This window comes from Cupressus sempervirens, chromosome 10, assembly GCF_028749045.1.
Source record: "Cupressus sempervirens isolate cs-2001-9-10 chromosome 10, ASM2874904v1, whole genome shotgun sequence".
NCBI lineage: Eukaryota > Viridiplantae > Streptophyta > Pinopsida > Cupressales > Cupressaceae > Cupressus > Cupressus sempervirens.
Genome location: NC_143127.1, coordinates 918,720,978 through 918,744,194, shown reverse-complemented (window position 1 = coordinate 918,744,194; position 23,217 = coordinate 918,720,978). Strand labels below are relative to the sequence as shown.

General features: G+C 37.1%; 1 protein-coding gene across 2 annotated transcripts; it reads right to left on the bottom strand.

Moving 5' to 3' along the window:
• Positions 1 to 416: 416 nt before the first annotated feature.
• On the bottom strand, positions 417 to 22,970 carry LOC149537005 (disease resistance protein RUN1-like). 2 transcript variants are annotated; one of them, XM_089806814.1, is made up of 3 exons: positions 22,804 to 22,923; positions 22,589 to 22,672; positions 417 to 2,974 (listed from the first exon to the last, which is right to left on the bottom strand). In XM_089806814.1, exons 2-3 carry the CDS (start codon positions 22,642 to 22,644, stop codon positions 2,485 to 2,487), a joined length of 546 nt encoding a protein of 181 aa, XP_089662940.1. In that variant the 5' UTR covers positions 22,645 to 22,672; positions 22,804 to 22,923; the 3' UTR covers positions 417 to 2,484. The 2 variants fall into 2 exon arrangements, with proteins under 2 accessions (XP_089662940.1, XP_089662939.1); XM_089806813.1 differs by having other exon boundaries at positions 22,589 to 22,970.
• Between the last annotated feature and the right edge of the window lie 247 nt (positions 22,971 to 23,217).

The following is a 23,217-nucleotide window of genomic DNA, read 5'->3' as shown; positions in this document are numbered from 1 at the left end:
TGCTCATTTCTGTTCCTCCATTTAAATAAATGAACAGAACCATAAATAAGTGGAGTCAAATGATAATTGCCTGGTTTCAATCACGAGTCAACTGTTTATTTTACCAATGAAAACATGATACCAAATACAATTGTCAAATCAGTATTTAAAAACATACAAAATCAGGTAACAAAAACTAAACAATTATCTTGCCAATAGGAACCAATTATATCCATGAAATATGGTTGTGTTGATTAATGATGAAACAATGTTGTGTTGATGGATTTGATAGTCATCGCCGCCATATTTACTAAACTGGTGATATTTTCACAATATTTAAACCTCCACTGCCAACACTTTAATCTCAATTGATTTGAAAAATGAAAAAACTTAGTATTTCACTTAATCAATTGCAATTCTTGCCTCTAGTAGTAGCATGAAAAAGAAACAGGGAACTAAATTATATTGATGTCAACATATGTCTACAACCATATCAAGGATTAGCAGATAGAGTAGTTACAGTAATAAGCTCTAGGAAGAGAGAATCCTAGAAGCAAAATAAAAGCACTTTGCCACTAACAAATAGCAGTACATATATAACAATGATAAGCAAACCAAAGCACGAAAGCATGTGCAAATGAAGCCATAAAAAAAGTCATTGATTGTGTCTTTGTGTCTTTGTCTAAAGTCAAAGAATTATTATGTCCTTCCATTGATCACCATGAAAGATCTGATAATGCATACCTAGAGTACAGGTTGCCAATTATATATATCCGGCAGCCTATAAAGTTTCCACATGTTCACAAGTCCAGATGCTGCACCTTTGCAAGGCAGCTATGATCGGCTATTAATGGTAACAGAGGTTTTTTGAGTTTTATGCCCTCCCAAGAACAAGCACTGCAGTTGTGACAGGTTGCCAATAGGATCAAGGATGATATTCAAATTTTCACACCCTTCCAAGAACAAATGCTGCATCTGTGACAGGTTGCCAATGAAATCAAGGAGGTTATTTATATTTTGACACTTCCAAGTGCACTACAACTTGTGCAGGTTGCCAATAGTATCAAGAAGGTTATTTAAGTTTTGACATACTTCCGAGTACAAGTCTTGCATCTGTGACAGGTTGCCAATGGTATGAAGGAGTAATATTAAGTTTGACACACTTCCAAATCCATTTTCTGAAGCTGTGACAGATTGTCAATGGTATCAGAGAGGTTATTTAAGTTTTGACACTTTCATGTCCATGCATTATGGTACGACAAGTTGCCAATGACATCAGACTCGTTATTTAATTCTAGACAATAGTACAGATCCAAGTGTTGTAATCATGCTCCAAGTACTGGATCTGTGACAGGTTGCCAGTTGTATCTGGGAAGTTAAGTGTTCAGACACAAGTCCAAGGGCTGCAATTGTGACAGGTTGCCAATGGCATCAAACGAGTTCTTTAACTTCTCCATCCTAGCAAGTACAAATGCTGAAGTTGTGATAGGTTGTCTATAGAATCAAGAGGTTCTTCAACCTTTTACACCCTCTGGAGTAAAGTGTTGAAACCATGACAGGTTGTCAATGGTATCAGCAAGGTCATTTAACTCTGCACAATTACCAGTTCAAGTGTTCTAGCTGTGATAGATTGCCAATGGCATTCAGAGGTTTTGTAAGCTTTAAAACCATCCCCAGTACAAGTTTTGAAACTAAGAAAGGTTCCTGGTGGTATCAAGAAGCTTACCTAATTCTGGACAATGGTACCAGTCCAAGTGTTGTAGTTGTACAAGATTGTTAGTGGTATCTAGTGATCATTTAACCTTTTACACCTTTCCAAGTACTGCAATTGGAACAGGTTGTCAATGTATCAGTAAGGTTGTTTAACCATTCATATCTTTTCAAGTTCAATGATGCAACTGTGGTTGGTTGTCAATGGTAACAGAAGAACTATTTTAACTTTCACATTTCCAAAATACAAGTGCTGCAACTGTAACAGACAGCCAATTGCATCAAAGATCATACTTAGGCTTCCACACCTTTCAAAATGCAAATATTGCAGTTGTGACAGGTTGCCAATGGTATCAGGAAGTTTTATTTATACCTTTGCACCGTCCCAAGAACAAGCACTGCAGACAGGTTGCCAATGACATCAGGGAGGTTGCTTAAACTTTCACACCCAAGCATGTACAAGTGTTGCAGCTGTGATAGGTTGTTAATTGTATCAAGGAGATTTTTTTTGGCACAAGTCCAAGGGTTGCAGCTGTGATAGATTGCCAATGGTATCAAGGAGATATTTAACCTTTTATAGCCCCACTATTACAAGTACCACAACTGTGACAGGTTGCCAATTGTATCAGAGAGGTTATTTGGGCTTTCAAACTCTCCCAACAAAAGATATGCCCCTTGCAAGTTTCCACATGGATGCATTCGGATGAGACTTAAGCAAAATTGAGAGTGTGTTTGTCTCTAGAAGTTATAATAACTCTGCTGCCAAGGGCAGAGAAATTGAGAATGTGTTCCTTCTCAGAAGTTATAATAACTCTGCTGCCAAGGGCAGCCAGTATCCCCAGCCAAACCCACTATTTCCAACACACCATCCAAAACAAGCAACCCATGTTTCTCCCCCACACAATTTCTGAACATAGATCTGCCCTTATCAACACTATCCACATCTTCATCATATATGGTTAAATCTTTAAATCTTAGATTCTGCAATTTTGCAAAGCCCGTGGTATCTGCAGTAGTGGCACGGACATTAAATACAAAGGAAGCAGCACTAAAATAACCATAGACTTGATTATACACATGCTTCACAACCGAAGCGTTGCCGATGCCACCTATACCCCATATTCCAACTTTAACCACCTCTTCCACTGAATTGTGATTTAATTTCTGGATAAAGATCTTCTTCACACTGTCCATTCCTAGTGGGCGCTTGGTAACTTCTGACAGCAGTGTGCCCAACATTTTAATCAGGTCAATTGCCAGAGTCTTCCCAAGCTGCGCTTCCAAACTGCACAAAAACAACTTAGTAATAACCAACTTCTCACAAATTTAAAAAAGGTACATCAATAGAAATCACAAAAATACTAGCATTATCCCCAAGCTACTTCTCCACAAAGAATTACTAGAAAAGTTGGAGCATAAAAATATTCACGGAATGAAAGAGAAGTTGGGAAATAGAACATTTCTGTATGTATTATTAAAAAGAGCATCGAGTAAAAATAGTTAGGGCAGAAAATAAATTATATTGAAAAACTATTTTGGTCAGAAAAGCATCCTAACAGTTTATGTGGGGCCTTAAGTTTGAGCCTTAACAATTAATAGAAGTTTCAAATAATAATAAATGTCAGATGTACAAAATTAATAATTGAATTGTAGAGCAGTCCAACAACCAATGGAAGGTCTTACATTCTATTCAAATAAACCCGAAAAAAATTAAGTCTCAAAAAGTGTGTGTACATTGGGGCTTGTTAAACTGGCAATTCAGGAAGTCTCAAATTTAAACAATTATATTTGAAAAATAGCTGGGCCATGTAGGCATGCATGTTAACTATTGCACAGCAATTGAATAATTAACTATAAAACAACTCATAAAGCAAGCAGAAATGAAATTTTAAAACTAGAGAAAATCTTTATGGAGATAAATTAAAATTTCTCAATGGATCGTGTTGAAAAAAAATAGAACGATTTTTTAGCACCAGGTGGACTACTATAACAATTCATTTTGCTCCATTTTTTGATTGATTTATATTTGCATAAAGCTTTTGAAATGTTATATTGTAATTGCTTGAAACTTGGATACCGTTGCCTTGAAACACTTTTTTTAATTTATTAATCGTGGCCTTGAAAACTCTCCTATATATCCTCTTCAAGGAAGCTACTTTTAACAAATATTATTGCACAAACAAAACTGATATGAATCAATCAAAAAACTTTGCATAAAGCTTTTGAAATGTAATATTGTAATTGCTCGAAACTTGGATGATGTTGTGCCTTGAATCACTTTTTTTTAATTTATTTATTGTGGCCTTGAAAACTCTCCTATATATCCTCTCTGAGGAAGCTATTTTTAACAAATATTATTGCACAAACAAAACTCCCTCCATTGGTACTTATTTAATGTGTGATCTTTACACATCATACGTGGCACATGGATTTCCTCTCAGATACACTTACTTTTACAAATGAGGGTATACATACATGCAGATTTAACAATTTCTTGGATTAACACATTTATTTCTCGATGGCTAAGAGCACTAACCATAGAATCATTGCAGGCTGCCCAAAGATACGTGGTAAGGCCAGGTATTTCTGAATTTATTTTCTAATGCTATGTATATCAATGGCATTTTTGCCTACATTTTTTACTTTACACACAATCCACTTTCAAAATAGCCCTTGATGCAACAGGAAACCGCAAATGATTGCACAGGTTTCTGATTCTTCTGTGATCCACAGGGACTTCAAGTCTAGTAATATTCTCCTGGAAAGGTCTGATAAAGTAAGAAGTCATGTGACTACTCAGAACACAAGAATATGTTGACCCAAGTATGTAGAATCTTGCTTCTATGGTGGGGTCAATTTAAAGTATTTTTCAATCAAACATATCGGGTTCTCTACTCTCTTTACAGTTTCAACAATTTTAAACCCATTAGGTCTTCGGGGATCCACAGTGACTTCAAGACTAGTGATATTCACCTAGAAAAGGCCTGATAAAGTAAGAAGTCATGTAACTACTTAGAACATAAAAATATGTTGACCCAAGTATGTAGAATCTTGCTTCTATGGTGTGGTCAATTTAAAGTATTTTTCAATCAAGACTAAAAATATTCTCATAGAAAAGGTCAGATAAAGTAAGAGCCATGTAACTATTATGAAGTAATTGGTAAATATTTGCTTGTTATTAACAAAGACCAAGAGGTCAATATATACAAAAGAATGAACAATGTTTCCTTAGGAAAGAATCGTAAAAAACAGAAACATTCTATTCTAGATACAGGAAACTAAATATTAGAAACATTCGAATATTTACAATAGATTACAATCGATAACCATTAAAATTTACTAAATAATAATAATAGAAACTATCTATTATCATAATACCCTCCCTTAATGGTTAATCTATCCACAACACCAAGTTGTCCTCAAAATTGGACAAACTTATCTAGACCAAGAGGCTTAGTGAGAATGTCTGCAATCTGATCCGTTGTATGAATCCACTACAAGTCAATTGCCATGTCTTCAACCAGCTGCCCTATGTAGCGACAGTGAACATCCACATGCTTGGTTCGTTCACGGAAGACTAGATTTTAGGCTAACTTGATAACACCTTGGTTATCAATGAACAAAGTTGATAGGTCTGTTTGTGACATCTGTATATCCCCAAGCATCCGACAAAGCCAAACAACTTCGCAACTTGCCTTGATTGTCCCTCTGTATTTAGCCTCAGTGTGCCTTGACTGTCCCTCTCTATTCAGCGTCCGTGGAGGAGAGAGAAATGGCCTATTGCTTCTTACTAGTCCATGTGATGGCACCGGAACCCAAACTAAACACATATCCAGAAGTTACTTTTTATCATCAAAAAAACCTGCCCAGTCTAAATCCATGAACCCACTGAGTTTAGGATTAGAACTTCGAGAAAAAGATATCCATAATCAGTAGTACCCTTCACATAACGAAGCATGTGCTTCACTGCCATCTAATGATCAGCCTTAGGAGCTGCAATAAAACGTGAGATGTAGCTGACTACGAAGCTGATATCAAGTCTAGTAGCAAAGAGGTAGATGAGGCTGCCTACTAGTTGCATGTACGTAGTATCATCAACTAGAGGAGAATCAGACTTCAATTATAACTTCACATCTTTCTCCATAGTTGTAGATTTAGGGTTGCAATCCTGCATATAAAACTTGTCTAATAGAGCCCTGGCATATTTGGACTGAGAAATGAATATAACAGTAGATTGTTGCCAAACCTCAACACTTAGGCAATAATGCATGAGCCCAAGGTCAATCATATCAAAAGACTGGCATAAACTTTGTTTGATTCCTTGAATCAAAGATGTCGAACTTCCAATGATAATCAAATCATCCACATAAATGACCAGAAGAATGATGTCACTGGTCAGTAGTTTTGATATATAAGTTTGAGTCTGAAGAACTCCTCTTGAAGCCTTGATCACTGAGGTACTTGTCAATTTTCATGTACCATGCCCTAGGGGCCTACTTCAAATCATAGCGAGCTTTCACTAATCTAAGAACCTGGTGTTCTTTGCCAGCAATCTTGAAACCAGGAGGTTGTGTCATGTAGACCTCTTCTTGTAGGTCACCATTCAAGAAAGCACTCTTGACATCCATCTGATGGAGCTTCCATTCAATAAAGCACTCTTGATGTTCATTTGATGGAGCTAGGACTAATTTGATTGTGCTCATCTTTGTAGTAGGAGCAAAGATCTCCTCATAATCAATGCCCTCACGCTGAGAAAAGTCATTTGCAACTAAATGAGCTTTGTACTTATCCAAAGTACCATCAGACTTGTATATGATTTTGTAAACCCATTTGCAACCAATGGATTTCTTCCCTGGTGGACGATTAACCCAAGTGTTATTCTTCAATAGGCTCTGGTGTTCAAATGTCATGGCATGTTCCCAATCTGGAATTCCTTTTGCCTCAAAATATGTTTGAGGTTCAAACACACTGTGTATGTTGGCCATGAGAGCAAAGTTAACAAACTTTGTAGGTTTGCTCTTTTTTCGAGAAGTTCTCCTATCAATGAGCTCATCATCTCTAGGATCGGCAAGTGTCTTAGCCCACCACTTAGCCTGAAGAGGAAAACGACCAACATTAGTATGAAGAGATGTTCTATGATCAAGTTCCTCATCAAAAGAATCGAGATTAGAGAAACTGGAGGTGTCTATATAGGAATCATTGTTATAACTAGAGTTGCAAGAGATGATGGAGCCCTCCCGTCAAGTGGACCTAATAGAAGCTGAACTCCCAAATCATGAACCTTCATAGGCTGGTCTACTGGATCAAGAATGGGAGAAATAGTCATGAATGGTCATCACTGCTCATCAAAGACTACATCACGACTATACAAAAGACGAGATGTCTCAGTGTTGATCAAGCAGTAGGCTTTGTGAAGACTACCGTATCCACCAAGCATGAGTTTCTAACTCTTGGCATCCAACTTGGTGTGGGACGCATCAAGGATCCAAACAAAAAAAAAAGAGCCAAAAACCTTCGGGCGACTGATTCTAGGCTTGCAACCTAACCAAGCCTCTTCTAGAGTCTTACCTTTGACCGCTACTGTGGGTGATCGGTTCAAAAGACAAAATTGCAATGTTAATTAATTCTGCCCAAAACGTTTTTAGAACATGTCTATGTTCGAGTATGAATCAAACCATCTCAGTAAGTGTTATGTTTTGATATTTAACTATATTGTTCTGTTGTGGTGTGTAGGGTGTGGTTAACTGACGCTTGATGCCATAAGTACACAGAAGCTAGAGAATTCATTGGAACAAAATTCTCCCCCATTGTCTGACCTAAGAGCAATAAAAAATTTCCCAAACTCTTTCAACTAAAGGTTTAAACTTTTGAAATACAGCAAACGCTTCTAATTTCTTTTTTTTAAAATATACCCACATTTTTCTACTAAAATCATCAACAAACAACAGAAAATACCTAGACCCAAGAACTGAAGGAGTAGCCATAGGGCTGCAGATATCAGCATGAACAAGCTGAAGTACCTGAGAAGCTCGCCATGAATCGCCACTAGTGAAAGGTGTGCGATGTTGCTTCTTAGCCTAGCATGCATCACAAACTCCAAGTTGATGAGTCTGAATCTTTGACAATCTGAGGACAAGCTCTTCCCAAGTAAGCTGAGAGAGATAATGCACATTTAAGTGCTAGATGCCAACCAGCCATAGCTAAGTCTCGATAATCGCCAAAATTAGTAAGTCTAAAAAGACCATGATCCTCAAGACCCACTGCAACAATAGACTAAGTCGCCCCTATCAATGATGGTGAACTGATGTGAACAGAAGGTGACATCCAACTGTGGAGAGTGTCGCAAAAATTGACTAATTGAGAGAAGATTTAGTTCCATCCTTGGAACGTAGAACATATCGAGGAAATGAGATTCCTCCCATAAGATTGAAACTGAATGTTGCCTTTGCTGACAATAGAGCACTCTTCCCCCCACCAAAAATAACAGAATCTAAAAAGGTTGGTAGTTAGTGAACTAGTCTCTATGGTGGGTGAAATGACAGGAGGCACCTAAATCAATGTACCAAGCAAAAGACTTCACATGATCTACACGTCTTTTCGCCACATTGTTCGCCTTGGGCTACAAACCAAATTGCTTAGCTTGGGCAACTATACATTTCCGACATTCAACCTTCATGTGATCATACTTGTGGCAGTAGTTACATTGACTGTTCTTTTTCTTAGAACCTTTTGATGCTAGAGCAAAGGACTTTTGCTCAAAAGACTATTGTAAATGAGACTTACCTTTATTCTTCTAAAAGGATTTAGCGGCAAAGGCTTGCTCTGTGGAGGTGGAGCTAGAACTGCTACCGAACTGTTGTTTCCATCGATCTTGCTAAAGCAGAAGTGTTCAGAGATCTGTGAAGTTCAGATCAACACCAATAGAAGTGATGTTGAGAGTCTTGATAAAATGCTCATAGGACTTGGGTAAACTCTTGAGAGTTATGACCACAATGTCCTCTTCCTCCATCTTGAGTCCAATGGCAAGCAACTGATCGCGGATTTCTTGGATCCTATTTAGGTGTTCCTAGAACAATTTTCGCTCATCCATGATAATAGGAAACAGCGTTCTTGAGAAAGAAGGCTTTGCTCTTGTCTAAAGTCTCATGAAGTTTCTTGAGATGCTCCCATATCTAGGCAGTTGTTTTGCCAGATACAAGCTAAGGGAGTTGATCATTAGCTACGGATAATTTGAGAAGCATCATTGCCTCCCGATTATTTTGATCCCATGCAATTTGATCAGGACCAACTTGAGTATGTTGAGTTGTATTACCCAAAACCCCCTAATCGCTGCTACAATATTCAAAGATGGTTAGCATCTGTTGTTTCCACATGCCATAATTGCAATCGTTGAACTTCTGAATTCCCTCGAGCAAAATATTAGTTAGAGATAACATATCACGTTTTTTAGGAAAAAAGCATTAAAATATATTAAGGCACGTACTTCAAGGCAATAAATGAATGATAGGTGCCCAAAAGAGAGCTTGAAAAACCCAAAAGAATATGTTGTCGAAGTTTAGATTTGCTAGCTTGAAAATTGAAGCATCCAAAAAAAGCAGTCAACAACCCAATTGAGATCTTGAAAAAGCCACCAAGAACCTATAAAAAAAAATCAATTCAATACAAAAAATTAGGGCTTGGACCAAAAACGGCTCTAGCTGCGAAAAATCCTCAAAATAATGGCAGATTTGGATAAAATAATGTTGATTCTGGGCACTAATCTGGTGTTGAGGGTTTAAGAAACCCTAGGTGTTGCCCAAGGTGCTTAAAACACCACAAAATAAACTAGAAATCCTGTCCAAAACAAGGGGCATAAACTGGACGCAGCAACCAGCAGAAAATGTGGGTATTTTGGCATAAAAATACTGCAAATCGAGGCAAAAAATGACAATTTGCAGTCAAAAAGCACCAAAGTAATGCCTGAAAAAAACTAGCAACTCTAAAAAACTTGCAAAGGCGAAAATGGTGATTTCAAAAAAACGCGATTTGTCATAGGAAACCCTAGCAGATATGCATGAAAATAATTTCGATTGGCTCTGATACCATATTACGAAATAATTATTAATGGTGGAGCATTGGAGAAATGGATTAGAGAGAGGGTTTGCAGAGGGTAACAAGAATATTGAGAGGTTTGGGCAGTTTGGAAGGGGCATAGAGCCGTTCAAAAGACATGAAGGAAGGTCTTACTAGGGGAATAGGAATGGGAGATGGCAAGATGGGAACAGAAACTACCAAGAAAGCTTTAAATGGAAAAAAGTGGCACAGAACAATGGGGAAAAATGGCAAAATGGAAGAGAGAGGTTGGGTGTAAATGGCTTGAGAAGTCACCCGATGCAAAGATTCACATCAGTAAATCTTGGAGGGAAAGTGGTTTTTGACAAAATAGCCAAAAGACTAAGAAAACCACAGGCCGTGGAAAACCAGGAGAAGCAACTGATTGAAGAACAGCAGATGACTCGATGCACAATTGCAAGGGTAGTGCTGAAAAGTGGCTCGATGAAGAAGACGATTGACTTTCTAGAGGGCAATGCTTTTATTTCTAAAGTGGGGTGGTCCAAGGCTAGCAATAGGTAAGATTAAAACCTGGTGTGATAAGAAATGGGGTGCAGTGAAAGACTTTAAAGCATTAGAAAATAATTTTTGCATGGTCATAGTAGATATAGCGCAAGATAGGGATTGGATCTTGAATAGTGGTCCTTATTTTATGGAGGGATTTGGGTTTTATATGAAAAAATGGGTCCCCAACTTTGATCCAGCAAAAGAATTAATAAAGGAACTTCCTCTATGGGTGGTAATAAGAAATCTGCCACAGGAATATTGGCAGGAACAATGTTATAAAGTGATTGGGAACAAGTTAGGAACATTCATTAAGGTGGTTGAAATGGTGGATAGAGAAACTCTTCAAATGTTCTCAAGAATATGTATAATGTGGAATGATTGCCATCCAATCCTCGTGATTGAGATCTTTAGTGAATGGGGAGTCTGGAGATAGCCGATGTCTTTGGAGGAAGGGTTGAAGGTGTGTGAGTTCTGTCTTTGTGAGGAACGTGACTCAAAAAGTTGTAAACAAGAAGGACGTCATAAGGGTAAAGAAGAGGAAAGGTTACTATAGAAGGTTATAGAGATGGCCAGGATAAGAGAAGTAGAGAAATAAGAGACTGAAACTCTTATGAAAAGGGATAATGCAGAGGTAGAGAATGAAATGATGATGAAAACAAGAGCAAATAACTATTAAGAAAAAGGGTATGGGTTTTTTGAGAGACAAGAAATGGCACAGGATAGAACTTTTGATGACGAAAGATGCAAGGGCTCACAATAGACACTACAAATAGGAAAGAACGGGGGTGAGGACCAGCGGAGGAGACTGCTAAATGATAGTGTCAAAATAAAAAGGATATAACAAAGGCAAGGGCCAGTTATTGAGGATAGGGCTGATTATAGGATTCCGGATGGAAGTGAACAAAGGGGATGTAAGGACCTAGAAGAACCTCAAATGTCTCAAGAGGAGAGGTGTAGGGAAGCAGTGTTGTCAAAAAGGCCAGAAGAAACACAGAGGGAATGGGAGGAAAATGAAGGGTATATGACTGGGTTGGAAGGAGAAATGGTTGGTGGAATGGGAGAGTGTTTTAAGGACATTGAAATCTCTCCAAAAAGAAACTTGAAAGTTAGATCAGGAGAGTCAAGCTCGGAGGAAAGCTTGAATGAGGAAGAGGATGAAAGGGATGTTGATGGAGAAGAAGATTTCTTTGGGGTGGAGGAAACTATGGCCCTTAAAGAAAAAAGAACCATAGAGAAAACAAAAAGTAAAAAACGTAACGCCCATATCGGGGAGAGCTAAAAAAGGGGAAGAAGAACCATTAATGCATTGATCCAAATTGCAAGAAGTACAAGAGATCAAAGTAAATTGAGAACGGGAAGGGGGAAGAACCCCTCCCGGAAGGGATGAAGATCTTTTGGTGGAATATCAGGGGATGTAATGCCCCTGACAAAATGCACTTGATTGGGAAAGGCGCTTTGATCAAGCAAAACTGGATGTGGTTTTAGTGCAAGAAACAAAGATAAAGGTGGATGGTTTGGAGGGGATGAAGAGGAAGTTATGTAGATGGAACAGTGAGTGGGTCGCTATAGAGGGAGCCTCAGGGGGTATGTGTGTTTTAGGAGACAGTGCCTGGAACTGTAATGCAGATGGGTAAGAATTGGCAGTGGATGAAGGTTTCTTCAAAACAATTAGGATAGGAATTTAATGTTCTTAATGTTTATGGTCCAATTCAAAGCAGAGAGAAGAGAGAATTATGGAAGACGCTAACAGAGGTTTTGGAAGTCCTACAAGATGAAATTACTATTTTAGGGGGAGATTTCAATGCTATACTCTACCCAGAGGAAAAAAAAGGAGGAAAAGGTTGGAGGTCAACTAAACAGGAGGACTTCTCAACCTATGTATTGGAAAATGGTCTCATTAATATTCCCTTTAAACAGAGGGATTTCACCTAAAACAATAGGAGGCAAGGGTTTGTTAACATTGCTGAAAAATTGGATAGATTCCTTCTCGAGGGGACTACACAAAAGTGGACTGGTCTGTTCAAGCTGAAATTCTACCTATTTATGGCTTAGATCACTTCCCTATTAGCTTAAGAATCCAGGAAGAATATGCTCTTGACCAATGTCTTTTCAAATTCGAAGCTATGTGGCTTAGGGCGGATGGGTTTAAGGAGATGGTGGAAAAATGGTGGATTGAGGCCCCTAAATGGGAAGGAAATAAAGCTTTTAAAATTTTTAAGAAGCTTCAGCATATAAAGGGAAAGTTGAAAGTGTGGAATAGAGAATCTTTGCAAGACATTTTTAAAAGAAAAGGTGAACTGGAAGAAGCACTTACAACTTTGAATAAAAAGTTATTTTCGGAAGGGGATGAAGAAGGAGGATTTCCAAGAAGAAAAGCGGCTAAAAAAAGAGTATGATGAAATCCTTATGAGAGAAAAAGTATTCTGGAGATAGAAATCTAGAGAAACATGGTTGAAAGAAGGGGATAGGAATACAAAGTTTTTCCACAATTCAGTTAAAATAAGAAGCGCTCATAACAAAGTATTTTCTATTAAGAATGTGGAAGGAGAGGTGATTAGTGATCCAAAGATGATAAAGAAAGAGGCAGTAGATTTTTTCAAAGATAGAGGAAGAATGGAGGAAGGGGAGGAGGCTTTAGTAGAGGAAGTTTTGGAATGCATTCAGGGGTGTATTACAGAAAAGCAAAATGTAATGTTAAACGTTCAGGTCTCAAAAGAAGAGGTTAAAAAAGCCTTATGGGGTTTAGGTAAAGACAAAAGTCCAAGGCCAAATGGCTTTACAGGCAGTTTTTTTAGACTCATTTGGGATTGTATAGAAGAGGAGATTTGGGGGATGGTGGAAGAATCCAAGAGAGGGGTTTGTTCTAAAAGATTTGAATAATATTTTTATTGCGTTAGTTCCAAAAAGAGATGAGTGCAAAACTTTTGAAGATTTCAGACCAATTTCTTTATGCAACACTCTGTATAAAATCATTTCGAAGGTGATTGCCAATAGGCTAAAGATGGTGCTGAATGTTGTAATATCATAGGAACAAAGTGGTTTCGCTCCAAGAAGATCCATTTTTTGAGGTGTGATTATTGCCCATGAAATGATCCACTCAATAAGAACAAACAACTTGAGCAAAATGATGATAAAGTTAGATATTAAGCGAGCATATGATGAGGTAAATAGAGATTTTATGTTCAAAGTTCTAAATAAATTTGGTTTTAATGAGGATTGGATAAGATGGGTAAAGGGTTGTTTAACCTCTGTAAGGTTCTTTATATTGGTTAATGGCAGTCCCCAAAGATTTTTTGAATTAGAAAAAGGGATTAGGCTAGGGGACCCTTTATCTCCTTTCCTATTTATAATTTTGGCTGAAGTTTTAGGGAGGCTGATTAAAGAAAAAAGGGTTCAAGGTCTTTGGAAAGTGGTAAAAGTGGCAAGGGGAGTGGATCCAATTTCACATTTGCAATTTGTGGATGACATGTTTTTAACTAGTGAAACTTCGGAGCAGGAAGCCAAATTGATGAAAAAGACTTTGGAAATCTATGGAAAAGTTTCAAGACAAAAGATAAATTGGGCAAAGTCTGAAATTTTTCTTTTTCGACACTCCTCTTGATAGAAGAATAGCTATTGGAAGAATTCTGAATATAAAGCAAGGATGTCTTCCAAGTAGGTATTTGGGGATCCCTTTATTTCAAGGGCAAAATAAAAGTGAAGTATGGAAAGGATGGGCAGAAAAATGTTTTAGGAAGATGGATGGATGGAAGGGTAAATGGTTGTCTTCTGCAGGAAGGATTCTGATGCTAAAATCAGTGGTCTCAGCAGTGCCTATTTTCTCTATGATGTGTTTAAAACTCTCAAAGAAGGTGATTAATTTAGTGGAAAGGCAGATGAGGAAATTCTTTTGGAGTGGGGCGAGGGAGGAGAAAAAATGGCCTTTACTTAAATGGGAAAAAATTTGCAAACCTAAGAAGTTTGGAGGTGCTGGAATTAGAGACTCGAACACAATGAACATTGCTCTAGGGGCAAAGTTGGTTTGGCAGATGGCAAATGATGAAGAGCAATTGTGGATTAGGATCCTCAAGGCCAAATATTTAGACTCTAATGAGAATATAAGGATTTTAACAATTCAAAATCCGATTAAAGGTTCAGCAATTTGGAACTTTATTCTTTCATGCAGGGATGTAGTAACAAACCATATTTCATGGGTCATAGGTAATGGTAATAGGGCAAAGTTTTGGGAGGACTCATGGAATGGGAACAAATCCTTAGATAAAGAGGTAGGGGATAGAGAGTTGAAATAGAAATTATGTGATTTGTGGGGCAGGAAAGTTAGAAACTATGTTGTGGAAAGGGAGGGAGTCTTTGGGAAAAAGTGGGAGTGGAAAGATTGGAGAGTAGAAGGTCTCTCTGAAGGACAATAACAATCTCTAAGGGAGATCTTTAAAAGAAGAAAGGTGTACATAATTAATAGAGAAGATAGGATAAGGTGGTGTATGGCAGCTTCTAGTAAGTTTTCAATTAAACTTGGATATGAAATTTTAGAACATGAGGAAGAATGTTTTGATGCTGGGCATTTATGTTGGAGTAAAGAATTACTTCCAAAGGCGGGAACTTTCTCATGGCTAGCAATACAAGGCCAAATCCTAACAGGGGATAGAAGAAGAAAAATGGGTTTTCAAGGCCCTACAAAATGTGTTGTGTGGAAGGGAGGAGGAAAGTGTTGATCATTTGTTGTTAAATTGTGATATTGCAGGTTGGAGATGTCTTCAGGGGAAATTGTGCTGGTCTGGACCTTGAAGCCCCTCTCTTAAGGCCTTCTTTATTTCATGGCAAAGATTAGGAAGGAGAAATTTATTTGAATGCATATGGAGAGTGAACCCCTCAATTTTCATTTGGGAGGTGTGGAAGGAGAAGAATAGAAGGATTTTTCACGAATTATCAAAGACAATTGACCAGCTTTTAGAAATGATTGATCATTCTATCGAAGAAGTTGTTAATGCTGAAATGTTTAGGAAAAATATGTCAAAATGCGTGTTTACGAATTATGACAAAGCTATTTAGAAAATGTGGCCAAGGATATAAATAGGAATGGCAGTGACAAAAGGAAAATCTACTTCTAAAGCCAATAAGAGGAAAGATGCAAAGTGGGAAGCTCCCATAGAAGGTTGGTTAAAAATTAATTTCGATGGGGCATCGAAGGGAAACCCTGGAAAATCAAGAGCAGGTTGCATTATCAAGGATCATTTAGGGGAGGCTATGGCCTTTGGAGCTTTAAGGTTATCGGATGGAACAAATAATGAAGCAGAGTTCCAGGCTGCATTTTTGGCATTAAAATGTGCAAAAAGATATGGAGGAGATAAAATAATTTTAGAAGGAGATTCGATGGTGGTAGTGCAAGCTGTTAGAAATAATTCGATCTCTACATGGCACTTAGAAAATATGTTAGTGTGTATAAATGAAGAGTTAAATGACTGAGGAATTTCAAATTCGTCATGTCTTTAGGGAAACAAATAGAGAAGCGGACACCCTTTCAAAATGGGCGGTTGGCCTAAGCGAAGATGGAAGGTCAAATTTTGAAATATGTAGCCGTTGGGAAGGAATGGGCGAAGATAATTTAAGCATTTATTAGTTGATGAGTTTTTTTAGTTTTTTATAAAAAGAGGTGATTGGAAGGTGACTGACATCATAAAGGACTGTCAGAAAAGTCAGATGAACAGATTTGAAAGATCTGCAATAAATGTATTCATCATGACAAGATGCGAAAGCAGGGAAGGCATGATCTTTTAGGAATGTTGATGTGACGTTTCTACAAGTGTGGAGACTATCTTTGGGCATTATATAGCAAAGATAGAAAAGGCCTTTTCTAAAAGTTTGAGCGACAATTTACAGAACTGAAAGTGACTGAATAGAAAGGAAGAATGGAAGCGACATTTACCTTTAAAACAAACACATAGCAGAAAGCATTGTTCGGACCAGTGCAGGACAAGAGGTTGAAACTGTTGCTCAAGTGCCCATTGCCAGGTGTGATAGAAGCCGTTAAGGAGACGGTGGGGGAGTTGTTTCAAAAATACTCACATCACTGGAAGATAAAGGGGGATATAGCAGCAATAGTAATGGCATGGGGGTTGGAGATAGCATGCCCAGTGGAAGAAGTGGAATGGGTTATGAAAAGTCTGTTCCCGGAGGACTTAATTGTGGGAATTGATTCCCTGTTAGAGTGGGCATGGCCAGGTAAAGGGTTCGATTATAGCAAATGTTATGAGAACATTGAGGAGGGCAAGAAACTTGGAAGGGTCGGTTTTCTATGGGGGCCAACGGGGGTGGACAAAGATGTCTATAAAGCCAAGATAAAAATAGCTTGGGCTAAGCTAGTGGCGAAATTAAAGTTTTTATGGGGGGAAGGAAGGCGTTGGGCTTCTTCATTGCCCACCCAAGGAAGTGGAGAAGTGCAAGAGGGAGAAGGATCAAGAGGGTGGTGTGGGTCAAATTTTCTATAAGGGTGGAGGAGTGAAGAATGATGAGGATAGCAAAGGGGGAAATTTTGTCGGTTTTAAATTTGGCTTTGAAGCACGAAAATGTCGATGGAGATTTCATGTAAGGGAAAGCGAAAATATATATATATGCTGCAACTCAATTCAGTGATCAAGGAGTTTTGGCAGTTTTTTGGGCCAAGGTAGAAGAAGCAGAAATTTTCACGAAGAAGGAGAGATGCCTCACAGTCATAAAGGCCATGCGTGGGAGCTGCAGGTGGAAGAAAGGAGAAGATAATAGAAGGACAGGTGGCTGACAGTCTGTTCGTTTGATTTTTTTTGTTGTTCTCCATCTATGTAAAGCAAAGGAGTATGTGATAAATTTGTATAGGTTGTTTAGGACTTGGAGGTAAAAGATGTAAGCTTTAGAAAGCTAAGGAGGAGGTTTTTTGTGATGAAACATATATATGTGAAGGAAAGGCTAATCTTTAAAAGTCTAGTTGTAATAATGTAGAAATGTTATTTTAATAATAATAAAAAAAACTATTACCGACCAAAAAAAAAATTACAAAATTATTGGTAAATATTTGTTTGTTATTAACAAAGACCGAGAGGTCAATATATACAAAAGAATGAATGATGTTTCCTTAGGAAACAATCGTAAAGAACAGAAACATTCTACTCTAGAGAGAGAAAACTAAATAATAGAAACATTCTAATATTTACAATAGATTACAATAGATAACCATTAAATAAATAATAATACTAATAGAAACTATCTATTATCGTAATAGTAACTACTCAAAACACAAGAATATGTTTCCCCAAGTATGTAGAATCTTGCTTCAATGGTGTGGTCAATTTAAAGTATTTTTCAATCAAACATAACTGATTCTCTACTCTCTTTACAGTTAAAAAACTTTAAACCCATTAAGTCTTAATTCTGCCTCCTCTTTTTCATTCAAATCTACAGTGGTTACTTCCTGCAGAAACATTAAATGGCCTTGTTGTCATTTCTTCTTCTTGACAGTAAAAAACAATATGAAAAAATAACATTGTTAACTAATTTTGAAATACATTTTTGCCTTCTTTTCTTTATATTAATTATTATTGTTGAGGAATAATATCAAAAAATCTTTGATCATGAGTATTGTATTCACAACTTTAAAAATTAATGTTTATTCCAGTTCTTTCACAAAAGCATTTTCATGCATGACATTTGGAACTTTGTATCACTCTTGTTAATAATTTTTGCCAGTTCTTCATTTTAAATGTTTGTTCGACCTGTCCTTTTTGCTTGAGGTCTAGTCATACATTCAACGAGTTATTAAAGAACATTGAATTAATACTCCAGTTCAGAGTCAGATCTTACGGAGTCAGATATGATTGCAAGTGTTTGTAGGAAAAAGGTCCATTACATATGGGCGGATCTGTGCTTGAAGTGGCTGATCCTTTATGAGTGGATGGATGGACATGAATAAACCAGTTCTATGATATATATATATATATAAGTGGCTGATCCTTTATGAGTGGATGGATGGACATTGAATAAACCAGTTCTATAATTTTAATCTTGTAATATATATTATATATATAGACACGCACACACAGTTTTTTGTTTGCATTCAGGGAATTAGATAGCAAGTCATTTTATGAGAGCGCACGGGTATGAGAATGTGGGTATGGGGAAAAAAATCCCCTTGGGTGGGGGGAAGGGATGTGTGTATATATATATATATAAGTGGCTGATCCTTTATGAGTGGATGGATGGACATTGAATAAACCAGTTCTATAATTTTAATCTTGTAATATATATTATATATATAGACACGCACACACAGTTTTTTGTTTGCATTCAGGGAATTAGATAGCAAGTCATTTTATGAGAGCGCACGGGTATGAGAATGTGGGTATGGGGGAAAAAATCCCCTTGGGTGGGGGGAAGGGATGTGTGTATATGCACAAAAATTTAAAGAAATAGAAGAAACTAAATACATTGGATAAAATGATTCATTATTAATCAATACCAGATGCCAAAATATTAAATGCCAATTGATAGTTAAATATTAAATAATAGATATTTATCTTTATCAATTGGCATTAAATAATGATAATTTCAGTTGTCTGTTCTTGATTCTGGTCTCCACTCCCTACCCCTCATTCTAATCAAATGCCTTGTATGACAAGAGATCCCACAAACTAGCGGGGATTTGGGAGTGGTGACCATAACAGGCTTGTGAGACAGCAATGGTAAGCTGCACAAGGTGTTCGACGTGAGAAAAACCCAATGATAGAAGTGGTGACACTTTAGAGTAAATGAGAAAGGAGAAAGTGAATAGAGCAAAATGACCTTTGAATTGGGCAAAATGATGCTTCTAAGGGCATTTTAGGGTTTGTGGGTGCAAAAAAAGGTCAAAATTCATCTATTACTTACTTTTTTACTTTTTAGCACTCAACACCTTTGAGTACACCGTGTATGCCTGGGTATGCCCAGGTATGTACCGTGGTATAACCAAATGCACAGGCAGGTAGCCACGCGTACTCCTGGGCAAACCCATACCCAAAAACACCCAGTACAGGTGCAGGATGCCATAAGGGCATACCCAGTAACACAGTACCTTCTTAGTTATTGTTGGAAGAGTTATTGATGTCAAAATATGTTGTAACGAATGAAGATACTCGAAGCCTAGAAAATGCTAAGCATTCATGTCATCCTCTGTATATGCTGAAACTTACAGATTGAACTTACAGGTCTTGTATGTCTTCAGAACCTGTGCTCAGCAGTTTGGTGTGAAGAGAAGATTGAACTTACAGGTCTTCTATGCCTTCAGAACCTGCGTTCTTCAATTTGTTGTGAACTCCTTGTCTTTATATTTCTTTATATTTGTTTCAACCAGATATGGCTGTCTTCATCAATTTTGGAAATATAGATGGACTGGAATCAGTTGAACAGATGGATCTGCTAAGGGTTAACCAGACGATGTTTTTCATTGTTACAAAGGCAAGTAACTTTTTTCAGGATGTCGATATATGTCTTTGATATCTACAGGGCCAAATACATATGCAACAGGTTAATGGTGATGACCAAGATCTGAATAAATTTTGCATATTTGTAACATTATAAAATAGCGGAAGTTGCTTTACACCTATCAGGCTGAGTTAATTATCATTGGTACCATGAGTATAACAAATATGTGTAAATTTTTCTGTCAGGCAGTGATATAACTATTTCTATTTAATGAACAATAATACATAAAAGTTTGTATGCCTTCCATATTCAGTTATCGGATTCAGTTTGGCACCTGTAGAAACCAAATTATATTAACTCTGCATTGACAGCAGATTGTTGGGCTGAAGAATACTGATAAAGGTTGTAGTAATAAAAATCCAAATATATGATTTAATTTACAAGCTGTACACACTGACAAAGATCATTAATTTAGACTTTGTAACAAAGTAACAAATACAAAATTATAAGTATCGAAGACAACTGGGTGCCATTATAAGCAGTTTATAACTGAATAACTTCTTCACCAAATTTTTCAACACTCTGTTTTGCATCTCTTGCTCTCTTAAATCCTGATGATGGACCACATAGTGTGATTCGAAATGTTGACCACATAGTGTGATTCGAAATGTTGATGGTGGAATCTTAACACAATCAAATCCAGAAACAATTGCTGTAATACAATGGATTATGGAAATTTGATCTCCTTAAATTTTTCAACAGTTTGATGGCTATAAGGACTTGATGATTCATTGATGAAGAAACAGTTGGAGGGATACATTGTTGAAAAAGGAAAAAGCATAACAAGAAAGTTTTACAGCTAAGAATAGTTCAATGCTCATATATCATTAATGAGATGATATTGAAGAATATGAAAAGGGTCATACTGACACAGAAGAGAGCTATTGAAGAAAACATTGCTGGAAGAGGGTAATTTGACATTATCAGGTATATTTTATCTGTCATTAGTGCTCTAAGATCATAGTTTATATCGGATATTTTATTGATGTATACAGGTAAACATTCTCTGTAAAAAGTAGTACAGTTTGCATGTGAAGAGCCCTTGTCTATTTCAGTATGTTAAGACAAATATTGGTATTCTGGAACTTGATTCTGATTATGAAAGGTTGTGTGCAGACTGATATTGATATATAGGAACTTTATTCTAATCATGAAAGTTTGAAGACGGGCTATAAAAGAATGGTTAACATTACAGTGAATATGTTTACAAAGCAGGTGTATTAATCATTTAATCGTTTTATATCTGTAAAAGGAAGGACTCAGAATATATAATCTGAGTTACTCTCAGATTATTAATTTAACTTTTGGTAAAGGTTGATGGCTGAAAGAATTGAATTGATGGTCAGATTGTATAGGTTGGTGCTTATGATGGAAAAGAGTTGATGCTCTTAAGAAAGAGGGGTTTTTTTACTCCTTAGGGTTGAATCTCTTAAAATAATAATTGGACAGAAGGATTTGTGAGACTGGATTATCTTGGTGGTTTTATCCGCATTGGGTTTCCACATCATATTTTGTGCATTGTCTCCTAATTCTTTTGATGTTGGTCTTTCAGTTAAATGAGCTGCTCATGAAAATGTGTTAGTCAGCAAATTTTAAGTCTTATAATCTGCATTTGATTAAACTCTTATAGCTGTCTCTCACCTTCCTTGCAAAATGGGCCCATTACTAGGATCCAAATTCACAAAAAGCTGCATAAAACTGGAAAATGGCTTCCGTCCTTTCGTAGCTTTCTTAACATTAGTGTTAATATTTCTTCCGGGGGCAATCTATGTGGTGTAAGGATCGGTGGTGTTGCTCAGCATAGCCAAGGCTTCAATCAGTATCTCCTCCTCCTATATGGATATAAGTTATATCAATATGGAAGCATAGGCAATTCTAAAGGCTCTGGAAAAATACTTTAACACGTGATGGGGAGAGGTTACCTATGAAACCAACTCCTTGACGTCTACTTGTTGAATAAAAGAAATTTTCAAGAGGCTTTCTTGAGATTAAATTTGTTTGTCAAACACATTCTTTGTTTGGCCTCAAACTTTGAGATAATATTTTTTTCAGTCCTTGATGGAATAGTGCATTGGTTAAAGTGTATTGTTGTCACTGCCAAGTTTTCAAAACTCTACTAAGCTATTGTACTCAATAGACCATTGCACTTACAGATTTTATACACCTAGACTTGCAAGTTCGAACTGTTCTAATTAATGCAAAACTTCGATGCCAGTGATTAGATCCCCCATTTGTAGCATCAACTGCGGCCTATTTCGTAGTCTCAACTGCAGGCTATTCAAGTTACAATTTCCCGCATAAGATATACACAACATATAACAATAAAGTTATTAGTAAACTTTCAGCTCACCAGCTTAAATTTATATTCTTCATTTCAGATATCCTAGTTTGCAGGGCTCTTAATAATTATACTCAAGGCCAAACCCATTTCTATAAATCCCTCTATATATACACACACGTAACAATAAAAGTTGTTTTAGTAAGCTTTCAACTCCCCTCTCCAACTAGAATCTTATATTTTTCATATGAAACATCCTACGTTGCAAGGCTCTTCAAAAAAGAAAATCTATAAAAATAAAACAGAAACAAGCTCCTTCCATGAAAGTTTGAAAACCTGTCTTAAATGACTGTAATCGGGAAAACTAAAAAAATGAAAAGCCAAACCCTATCTACAAGACCGTATCTTAAAATAAATATATTTCAATAATGGAAATGTTGAATGAAGGCATAGAGGCCACCTGTTATCCTTATCCAGTCGTTGAGTAACAAACCAACAAAACAGAAAAGCAACCCGAAGATGAGGTTTAAAACTTACCCTTCGGTTATAGTCCAGCCTGAGCGAGAACAGATCTGTTGAAGGACAGCCTTCATTTGTCTCTCTCTTCTCTCGGGAATCTATCTGAATTGCTATTATATTTCAGAAATGGTAGCTTATACGTACTGAAAACCCTTCAGGATTCACATAATAAACGAGAGTAATAATGAAGCCCGAGGTACTCAACATTGCAGCGACCTAGATAAGACACCAACCTGATCAAAGCTCATAACAATCGCTTCACCCATCGCCAGTTTGACGGCCTCTCAAACTATTACACCCAGTTTCACATATTACCTGCCTTGTAGTAATAAATTGCGCAAAATGTTAACGTTAAGTTTCCTGATCAGAAATATGGAAGGGAATGGTGGAAACGTACTCCGAGCTCTCTGGAGTGTACTAAGCTCTATAGATTGAATCTGCACCTATGTTCAATTTAGGGCAACGTGCATCGAGCTCATTGACCCCACTGATTTATTCCTTTTTGAAATGAAAATGAAATGGACTCGAGCTCACACTCATTTATTCCTTTTGAAATGAAATGAAATGAAATGAGTTTTACTAATGTCCACAAGACCAAAGGTCTATGGGACCAAAAAAGAGATCCACTGAATATCTTGTTGGGATTT

Bases quoted from the DNA above. Each gene is read 5' to 3' on its own strand.
- LOC149537005 (XM_089806813.1), bottom strand. From the start codon at position 22,644: ATGAAGGCTGTCCTTCAACAGATCTGTTCTCGCTCAGGCTGGACTATA. The intron at 2,975-22,588 runs GTAAGTTTTAAA...GTTTTTGTGCAG, and splicing joins GGCTGGACTATAACCGAAGG to TTTGGAAGCGCAGCTTGGGA.